This window comes from Salmo salar, chromosome 07, assembly GCF_965601325.2.
Source record: "Salmo salar chromosome 07, fSalSal1, whole genome shotgun sequence".
Lineage (NCBI taxonomy): Eukaryota > Metazoa > Chordata > Actinopteri > Salmoniformes > Salmonidae > Salmo > Salmo salar.
Window position 1 is genome coordinate 13361467 of NC_138297.1, and position 11034 is coordinate 13372500.

General features: G+C 47.9%; 1 protein-coding gene across 1 annotated transcript; it reads right to left on the reverse strand.

Moving 5' to 3' along the window:
* Window positions 1-3703: 3703 nt before the first annotated feature.
* On the reverse strand, window positions 3704-10296 carry LOC106595343 (pepsin A-like). Its single transcript, XM_045721493.2, has 9 exons — window positions 10192-10296; window positions 9912-10053; window positions 9172-9289; window positions 8697-8815; window positions 8173-8369; window positions 7935-8051; window positions 7518-7662; window positions 4395-4493; window positions 3704-4188 (listed from the first exon to the last, which is right to left on the reverse strand). Exons 1-9 carry the CDS (start codon window positions 10248-10250, stop codon window positions 4051-4053), a joined length of 1134 nt encoding a protein of 377 aa, XP_045577449.2. The 5' UTR covers window positions 10251-10296; the 3' UTR covers window positions 3704-4050.
* Window positions 10297-11034: the final 738 nt, after the last annotated feature.

Consider the following 11034-nt stretch of genomic DNA (forward strand, 5'->3'; position numbering starts at 1 on the left):
GCCTAGTCAGACTGTTATTGTCGTGTTATTGTTTTCCTGTGGATGCCTTACTGGAGTCTATTAAAGTATGAGTATTCACAGTCTCGCTGCGCCTTGGTCCTCTTCTCTCCAGTACGACATTTTCAAGGATGAGTACAACTTATTTTATGACAGAATTCCCCACCAACAAAGGACCAAGCAGCGGAAGAAGGCTGGCGAGGTAAGGGAGACCGAGAGGCACCCCCAAGAATTTTTTAGGGGGGGGCACAAGGGCTGTTTGACGGGGCAAGAGCTGCCCGCCAGTCAACAGTCGTCACCAGAGCTGCCCGCCAGTCAACAGTCGTCACCAGAGCTGCCCGCCAGTCAACAGTCGTCACCAGAGCTGCCCGCCAGTCAACAGTCGTCACCAGAGCTGCCCGCCAGTCAACAGTCGTCACCAGAGCTGCCCGCCAGTCAACAGTCGTCACCAGAGCTGCCCGCCAGTCAACAGTCGTCACCAGAGCTGCCCGCCAGTCAACAGTCGTCACCAGAGCTGCCCGCCAGTCAACAGTCGTCAGAGCTGCCCGCCAGTCAACAGTCGTCAGAGCTGCCCGCCAGTCAACAGTCGCCAGAGAGGTCAGACTGCGCTGAACTGCCGGAGTGGCCAGACTGCGCTGAACTGCCGGAGTGGCCAGACTGCGCTGAACTGCCGGAGTGGCCAGACTGCGCTGAACTGCCGGAGTGGCCAGACTGCCCTGAACTGCCGGAGTGGCCAGACTGCCCTGAACTGCCGGAGTGGCCAGACTGCCCTGAACTGCCGGAGTGGCCAGACTGCCCTGACCTGCCGGAGTGGCCAGACTGCCCTGACCTGCCGGAGTGGCCAGACTGCCCTGACCTGCCGGAGTGGCCAGACTGCCCTGACCTGCCGGAGTGGCCAGACTGCCCTGACCTGCCGGAGTGGCCAGACTGCCCTGACCGTCCCGAGTGGCCAGCCTGTCCCCCGGCCCAGCCCGAGGGGCCCTCCTGTTCCCCGGCCCAGCCCGAGGGGCCCTCCTGTTTCCCGGCCCAGCCAGAGGGGCCCTCCTGTCCCCCGGCCCAGCCCGAGGGGCCCTCCTGTCCCCCGGGCCCTCCTGTCCCCCGGCCCAGCCCGAGGGGCCCTCCTGTCCCCCGGCCCAGCCCGAGGGGGACAGGAGGGCTGGGGGACAGTAGAATAGAAAACAGTGTATACATAGCCTTTTTGTGGCTCAATTTAAATGTATTGTCTCAACAGAAGTTGATCTCCACCAAACCCAATAAGAACATTTGCATATAATGTATAATATTTTGAGTGTAAGGCATGACTGAAGCACGACTGAGCCTCTCGCTACATCTCCACAGCCTGAAACTCAGACCTGTCAGCCCAGAATGCTCTGGATCTGCTGTTGGGAAACTCACACAACAAAAAGTTGTGACCTTTCACGTGTCTGAGACTGGCGAGACCCTGGTGCAGGAGGTATATGTATTATTATGATACAACACCCCCCCCCGGGCCTCACTGTTTAAATGTATGTGGCCAATATACCACGTCTAAGGGCTGTTCTTAGACACGTCGCAAAGCTGAGTGCCTGGATACAGCCCTTAGCCGTGGTATATTGGCAATATAACACTCCCCCTGAGGTGCCTTATTCTTATTATGAACTGGTTACTAGTGTAATTAGAGCATTAAAAATACATGTTTGGTCGTACCCGTGGTATACGGTCTGATATACCACAGCTGTCAGCCAATTAGCCTTCAGGGCTCGAACCACCCAGTTTATAATATTATATATTTGGTGCAGTTTCTTTTTAGCAATTGATTTATCATGGGCTGAACCTTTACTTTATGTGAGGTTGTGTGGTGTTCACTGGGTTTGTTGTCTGTTCTGTTTGTTGGTGTTTGTTTGTGTGAAATCACCAAAATAATGATCCATTCGGTCCAGGAGGTGCAGGAGGGTTATGAGGCGGGGACCAATGAGAATGGAGAGATCACCCAGCTGGCCATCCAGGCCTAGAAGGGGGCAGAAGGCTTCAGTGTGTTGGAAAAGGTGGAACAAGCTACAGAGGAGATCCAGAGCATCGGACCTGAATACAGGTACAATCACATCAGTCAGGTGCAACACCATGGTCTGACCAGGGTTGTGTTCAGTAGGGCAATGGAGAACAAAAACCTCTGCTCTCATTGGACAAGTTCTGGTAGTACTCCCCTGTTTTCACTATGTTCCACTGTGTGTGTGTGTGTGTGTGTGTGTAGACGTTTTCACCATGTTTTTGCTGTCCCAAACAAATGTTCATGATCGGGGTGAACTCGTGTAGTTTGAGTGGGTCAAGGACACACCGGTGATGGCTGTTCCGTTCTGCAGACCTCTGTCAGATGTCCTGATCATTTTCGGACATGTCAGAAATTTGGGTTGTGCAATTTGTAGTCTGAACAGTGCTGCGACGCGATTGGGCAAGGGCTACTGCCAATAAGCACTCAGCATGTGAGGCAAAAACTATGATGGCGAAGAGGAAAGCAACAACAACCACATCAAGCACCGTGAGGACTGAGGGGACAGAAGACAGATCGGTGGAGCTGTGGAGAAAACACAGCTGCCTTTTCATTATTAAATGTTTTATATGACCTCTAGTTCACGCTGTAGATTAGAAAGTCCATATTATCCACGTCTGCCCAAACATTGCCTGGTCCATTTAGATAGTTCAAATAAACCCTACTTAATCTATAAAAAAAAAACATTTTACAGAAAATTGATGATTTGCAGTATGGATCAGATGAGATGGTGGTCATTACCACTAAATACATTAATAGGGACATTTTAGGTGTGCTGCAGAATATTTTATCAATGTGTGCCATGGTTCCAAAAGGCCTGGGAACCACTGGGCTAGAGAAATGTTCCCCCATTTTTCTTACACCAGTCTTTTCCTTTTAAATTCATGAGGGAAGTGAACAGGTTGTCACACCCTGATCTGTTTCACCTTTCTTTGTGATTGTCTCCACCCACCTCCAGGTGTCTCCTGTTTTCCCTATTAGTTGTATTCATCCCTGTGTTTCCTGTCTCACTGTGCCAGTTCCTCTTGTTTTGCCAAGTCAACCAGCGGTTCTCCTAGCTCCTATTTTTCCCAGTCTCTGTTTTTTCCTAGCCCTCCTGGTTTTGACCCTTGCCTGTCCTGACACCAAATCTGCCTGCCTGACCACTGCCTGTTCTAACTTCGAGCCTGTCTATCCCCTTGTACTGTTTGGACTCTGACCTGTTCACTGAACCCCTGCCTGTCCTGGCCTCAAGTCTGCCTATCGCCTGGTACTGTTTGGACTCTGACCTGATTTATGAACTCTCGCCTGTCCCCAACCTGCCTTTTGCCTATCCCTTTTGGTATAATAAATATCAGAGCTCAACCATCTGCCTCCTGTGTCTGCATTTGGGTCTCGTCTTGTGCCATTAACAGGTGCACACTTGGAGCAGAAGGTTAGAGAAGGACAGACAAGACGAGACCCAAATGCAGAGTCATAGACCTGAACATGCTGGAGGCAGGTAGGCCCAGAGTCATAGACCTGAACATGGTTCAGGTCTATGACTCTCGGCCTACCTGCCTCCAGCATGTTCAGGTCAATATTCTATACTATTCTATTCTGTTCCTATCCTTTTTCTTACATTAAGAGGTTCCACAAGAGGATAGTTTCACTTCAGGGAGAAAGAGCTATTGACAATTGAACACACTTTATTTGCAAGGCTAAAATTGTATTTTATTTATTGGCAGCTGTGTACGTTGACAAAATTTCCCCAACCAAGTCAGTTTTAGTGATATAATCACCTATATAACATAACTGGAAGATTTAGACCTAGATTCAATCCAGACTTTGGAAGATCTGTGCTATAGTACAATTTAAATTTAAAGACAATGTTCCCGCTGTTCACAGAGACTGCAATCGCGGTAAATGCTGCATCTGTCGGCTCAATCAGAAATTACTTTAACATTTCAATCCCACTGTAACGTGGTACTTTCATGATACAGAGGAAATCTAGCCATTAAGAATCTTTTGGTATCTCTGTAGATCTAGTGGATCTCTCAGTGGATATCTTACGCGGCCTGGGCCAGACCAACATTGTTGTTCTGCCTGTCAAAGATGGCATAGTACTGCCTGATGAAGACATCTCCAAGGATCCAGAGCTGCTGAGTTCCACCGTTACCAAAACCAGTCATGCAGCCGTTGGAGTTCTACAGAGAGAGAGAAATACAGAGATATAGAGAGAGAGGAGGAAAATCAGGCATATGTGGCCGTTTGCTCCTAGGATCTAAAAGAAAGGTCAAGTCTCAGATGTACAGGTGCTCTGATGAAGGAGCTTGCTACCGAAACACATCAGCATTAAAGATCAGATAGGTCAGATAAGTTGTATGTAACAACATGTGTTTCAGTCGACTACCTGGGAGGTGTAGGCAGAGGCAGAGATGGTGAAGGCGTTTCCGTTGAGGGTGAAGGTCACATCGGGCATGTTGGGGATGTTGTTGCAGTTCACGGCGGCCTAGGAGAGGAACAATAACATCATGTTATAGTTTATTCTGTGGTTAATCAGAGGAGAAAAAACAACAACAAGAGAAAAGGTTTATACCCTTTTCACACTCCAATGCCGTCCCAACCACAATGTGCTGTTTCAGATATTTACTCTTCCCATGTCACGTTCTGACCAGTATGAGGGTTATTTTGTTAGTGTAGGCTGGTCAGGACGTGGCAGAGGGTATTTGGTTTATGTGGTTCGGGGTGTGTGTATTATGTAGAGGGTAGTGGATTTATGTATTCTGGGGTTTTTTGGTCACTGCTCTGTTAGTCTATGTTCTTTCAAGTTAGTCTGTTTTCTATGTTTAGTTAATTGGGGTGTGGACTCTCAATTGAAGGCAGGTGTTGTCTAGTTGCCTTTGATTGAGAGTCCTATATATTAGGGTGTGTTTGTGTTTGTAATTTGTGGGAGGTTGTCACTTGAATTGCTGTTGTTTGCCTTTCAAGTCTGTATTCGTCGTCCATCGTTTTGTTTTGTTTGTATAAGTGTTTTCATTAAAAAGTGAATTATGAGCACTCAACCCGCTGCGCCTTGGTCTATTCCTGACGACCGTCGTTACAGAACCTCCCAACAAATCCGGACCAAGCAGCGAAGGAAGGAGCAACAGGTGGACTTAGTGGAGCAAAGGGAATTAGAGTTGGACCAACGGGAGAAATGGACATGGGAACAGATTATGGCCGGAGAGGGCCCATGGAAAAAATGGAGCGAAGACCGGGAACGCTACAGGGGAACACGACTGGCTATTAAGCCGGAGAGGCAGCCCCAAGATTTTTTTGGGGGGGGGGCACACGGGTAGTTTGGCAGGGCCAGGATTGAGCCGCAAGCCAAATCCCTGTGCTTATTGGGGGCAGCCTAGTATTAGTCAGGTCCCGTGCGTTGGAGTGAGGTGCACGGCGTTGAGGCCTAGTATTCACAGGCCGGTGTGCGCAGTACCTGCGCCCCGCATTTGTCAGGGGAAAGCGGGCATCCAGCCAGGAAGGGTGGAGCCAGTACTGCGCTCGAGACCGCCAGTGCGCCTTCACAGTCCAATATATCCTGTTCCCGCTCCACGCACTAGCCCTAAGGTGTGTGTTTCAAAGCTGGCATATCCAGTACCAGCACCACACACTAGGCTTCCAGTGCGTCAGCCCAGTCCAGTACGTCCTGTTCCCGCTCCACGCACTAGCCCTAAGGTGTGTGTTTCCAGGCTGGCATATCCAGTACCAGCACCACGCACCAGGCTTCCAGTGCGTCAGCCCAGTCCAGTACGTCCTGTTCCCGCTCCACGCACTAGCCCTAAGGTGTGTGTTTCCAGGCTGGCATATCCAGTACCAGCACCACGCACCAGGCTTCCAGTGCGTCAGCCCAGTCCAGTACGTCCTGTTCCTGCTCCACACACTAGCCCTAAGGTGTGTGTTTCCAGTATGGTACCTCCATTACCAGCACCACGCACCAAGCCTCAGTGCGTCAGCCCAGTCCAGCACGTCCTGTCCATGTTCCTCGTACTAGCCATGTGGTGCGTGTCCTTAGTCTGGCACGTCCTAAGCCAGCCCCACGCACCAGGCCTTCTGGCAACAGTGCCTCGTCCAGAACTTCCGGCAACAGTGCCTTGTCCAGAGCTTCCGGCGACAGTGCCCCGGAGAGAGACGGCCCACTGTTCGGAACCAGGTGAGACGGCCCACTGTTCGGAACCAGGTGAGACAGCCCACTGTTCAGAGCCGAGTGAGTCTGGCTACAGTCCAGAACTTCCGGCAACAGTGCCTCGTCCAGAACTTCCGGCAACAGTGCCTCATCCAGAACTTCCGGCAACAGTGCCTCGTCCAGAACTTCCGGCAACAGTGCCTCGTCCAGAGCTTCCGGCGACAGTGCCCCGGAGAGAGACGGCCCACTGTTCGGAACCAGGTGAGACGGCCCACTGTTCAGAGCCGAGTGAGTCTGGCTACAGTCCAGAACCAAGTGAGTCTGGCTACAGTCCAGAGCTCCTAGAGTCGTCCTACAGTCCAGAGCTCCTAGAGTCGTCCTACAGTCCAGAGCTCCTAGAGTCGTCCTACAGTCCAGAGCTCCTAGAGTCGCCCTACAGTCCAGAGCTCCTAGAGTCGCCCTACAGTCCAGAGCTCCTAGAGTCGCCCTACAGTCTGGGGTCGACAGAGAGGGACATCACTGTAGAGACAGTTTATGAGGGGAGTGAGCCAGGGGTGGAGTGGGGTCTGCATCCGGCTCCTGAGCCACCTCCTGAGGGGGGAGTATTGGGGTTGGGGGGGGGGGTGTTGCAGGAACACCGTCGGTGATGGTGGCCACCCTCCCTTCCCTCCCATGTACTTTTGGGGATTTATTAGTGTTTTGGGGGTTATTTGTTGTTGTTTTTTTTGTGTGTGAGGTGCATCCGGGGTCTGCACCTTTGGGGGGGGTAATGTCACGTTCTGAACAGTATGAGGGTTATTTTGTTAGTGTAGGCTGGTCAGGACGTGGCAGAGGGTATTTGGTTTATGTGGTTCGGGGTGTGTGTATTATGTAGAGGGTAGTGGATTTATGTATTCCGGGGTTTTTTGGTCACTGCTCTGTTAGTCTATGTTCTTTCTAGTTAGTCTGTTTTCTATGTTTAGTTAATTGGGGTGTGGACTCTCAATTGAAGGCAGGTGTTGTCTAGTTGCCTTTGATTGAGAGTCCTATATATTAGGGTGTGTTTGTGTTTGTAATTTGTGGGAGGTTGTCACTTGAATTGCTGTTGTTTGCCTTTCAAGTCTGTATTCGTCGTCCATCGTTTTGTTTTGTTTGTATAAGTGTTTTCATTAAAAAGTGAATTATGAGCACTCAACCCGCTGCGCCTTGGTCCATTCCTGACGACCGTCGTTACATCCCACTTGTTCGTTTTAGCACGGTCGTTCCAACAACTAACAAGCTTAGTACAGCTTGGTTTGGCTCGGCTTGGTTCTGCTCAATAGTGTGAAAAGCCTTATAGTTGGACATCAGTCAGTGTGTGTGTGTGTGTGTGCGTGTGCGCGCGTGACTCACGTCTCCATACTGGTCAGTGGTGGCTCCGACCCAGCTGTTCATGTTCCTGATGTCAGTGGTTGGCCCAACGATCAGGGAGGTGCCGGTATCTATGATAGCCTGACACCCACCATTGCAAGCCACTGTGTTGCCGTTGATGGTAACGCTGGAAGGACAAATACTAGTTGAGTTTAACTGTTCTTCCTCTCTTTGGTTGTTTGCATATTTCTTGCTTTTGGGTTTTTGTTGTTAGCAAATAAACTTCAACTTGCTAAGTGCACAGCAAGATTTAGTCATAGGCTCCAGACTTGAAGTAGGTTTGTTCATTTGATGTACTGCTCCAATGAATTCTGGGTGATTGCATGAAAGGATGATACATGAATATTGGTATGGATATGGACCAGGATATAGGCGCTCTGTGTGGACTAGTGTACCTACCTGTCCATGTTGATCTGCCAGTAGGTCTCAGAGGACAGGGGGATCCAGGTGATCTGTCCGGTGTAGTAGTTAGACTCAATGTTTCCGAAAGACACCACACTACCCTCTGCTGAGTTTCTATTGGAGGAGGAGAAAGGTCAACAAGGTTGTTCTTACATTGTTATTTATTAATATCACAACTAAGAGAAAAGGCCACCTCCCATCCAGGTATATTTGTACAGTGCAGTTACTATGTTACCCGCTCAGGTAGACAGAGAAGAGGTTCTGGGAAACGAGGCCCTGGGTCATCATGTTGTCAAAGACGGGTGTGGCCCCAGAGGCCGCCAGGTTGGGGAAAGCCAGGCCCAGGATACCGTCGGCAACCATGTTGGCCATGAAGGGAGCCTCAGTCTGACTGGCACCAAAGATCTGCTGAGTCACAGAGATACCTCCCACCTGGAAACACAGAACAGCAGGCATCAGTCACTGGGCACCATAGAAATATAATTACTTGAACAGGTTTTCCCATTCAATTGATTGGTGATGTGTGGACCGGCGGCCATATTGAGTGTACTCAAAATAGTAATTATAATTCTTTGCTGACTATACTGGAGTCAGTTATTAATATACTTGTGTATTTTTTTAGCATGTGATGTTAATAAATGGGACTGCTAGGGGATGGTGGGTGCTGAGTGAAAGATTATTTGGGGGTTGTATTGTATGTAATGTACAGTATGTGATTGTATGTATTATAATAATGTGTAGCTAGCTACATTTACATACCGAAACAGTGTCGTATGCCAGCTGTCCAGTCATGCTGCCAGTTCCGTACTGAATAGAAACAGGCTGGTTGGCCCACGAGAAGGTGCTGGACTGTGCAGGGTTGAATTCGGCATGGTTCTCTATTCAAAACATGAACGTGTTCATTAAGTAGATACCATGCCATTGCAAAATGTAACATTCATTTATTCATTGGTATTGAGCTACTCTCTACAATCCATGCTCTAAATGGGACAATATAAAAATACATTCATCCTATTCTATGGTTTTATTGTGTTGAGCGAATCCCGTTACGCTGTAAACCTTAAGGTGCTCACCTCAGCCCCTAACCTCAACCCACAACAAAGTCTCTCATTCTCTGGCTAGGTACTCAAACTGTTTTTTGCAAGTCTGTCACAAGAGACTACTCAGAAACAATTAGAAATGTAGCTCTTCTCCAATTCCACCAGTATTCTTCATACCCCTACAGTATACTCACGGCAGGCCTGGCTGGAGCAGTAGACAGAGGGAACCCACAGGTTGGAGGAGCCAGTGTCAAAGATAACGTTGAAGGATTGGGGAGGGGTTCCAATGGAAATCACTCCGTAGTAGGACAACTGCAAGGAGACGATGAAACAGAGATGTACTGGAAGTCAGGGTCACACAAGTGAACATTTCAGAGTACTATGAAGAAACAGGTATTTGGTTAACTACGTAGCTAGTTACATGTCAAGACGCATGGCTATATGCTCAACTCTAAGCTCATAATTAATTTGATCATGCCGGGGATTTTTTTTTTTAAGAAAGACATGAACACAAACAGTAGAGCCAATGGGTTCAAACTATGCAGTCACAATATCCAACATGTAATGACATTTTTGAAACAATAATCATACAGCCAATAGACTAGGCTGGTCCCAGGTCTGTTTGCGTTGTCTACAGTGCATTAGGAAAGTATTCAGACCCCTTGATTTTTTCCACATTTTGTTACGTTAGTCTTATTCTAAAATGGATTCAATATTTTTTTCCCCTCATCAATCTACACACAATACCCCATAATGATAAAAAATATATAATCCATTTAAGAATAAGGCTGTAGCGTCACAAAATGTAGAAAAATACTTTCCGAATTCACTGTAGACAACTCCCATGTTCATTGGCAATATAGAAAAAACTGATCTGGAACCAGTCACCAGGCTAATGCAGTATATCACCATACTGCTTCTGTCTGTGCCTTACATCAGCGTCGTTGGTCATAGCCTCATCACCGGTCTGGTAGAACTTGGCCATAGGGTTGTAGGGGAACTTCAGCCTGGTCTCCTCCCATATACCCTTCTCCATCAGGGTCTCTCTGGCAGTCTTCCCCTTGATCAGAGAGATCCTGAAAACACACAATCTCAATCACCTTTATTCGCCAATTACATGTACCAGGAATTTGACCTGGTTAAATGGTGCTGACAACAATAAGCAGAATATGAAGGAAGAAAATACAAAAAACGAAGAAAAGAACAGGACTGACTTGGTATTACACTCGGAGAGGGCCACTAGGGCACACAGGACAACAGCCCACTTCATCATGGTTGCTTCTGGTTCTTCTTGGACACAGTGAGTGAAGTTAGAGTAGGAGAACCCAGGCCTTATATACAGTCATCCTGGACACCAGGACCCAATCCACAGCCAATCGACCATGTCATACAATGTCAAGCAATCTGTGTGTCCCAAAATGGCACGCTATCCCCAATATAGTGCACTACTTTTGAATAAGGCCCATATGCCTCTGGTCAAAAGTAGTGCACTCTATAGGGGATAAAGTGCCATTTGAAACACAGATGATAACACAACTTCAGATAAGAAAAGTGCGATGTGGTTAGAAATACAAAATGCCTATGAAGCAAAAGTAGATATGCTTTGGAACAGTTTTAATTGAACAGTCTGTCATTATCTAATCTTGGGAAACAAAATATAGCTGGATGCTAGTCTGTGCCATGGTGGCGTCAGTTCAGATAAACCTAGGGTTTGGCAAAGTGGGGTAAGGAAACATTTTTGGGAAGTTGAAGCTCATGTACTGCATTTATACACAATTTTACAACTCTAAAATGCTATTTGGAGAACAGCAAAAAACAACAACAAAGAAGATCTCAGCCATTAATTACCACCGCAATATCAAGATTAAAGGTCTGTGGAACGGCTTACACAAAACATTAGGAGCACCTACCTAATATTGAGCTGCGAAATAGATGCATAATACAGGCTATCAAGTCACAACATGGCCGACTTCAAATGTTGGCATCCAAAGGCGGCGTGTGAGTTTCAAAGTTTGTAGAAGCAATTTTTTTACCATAAAATTGCATCTTTCTATTAA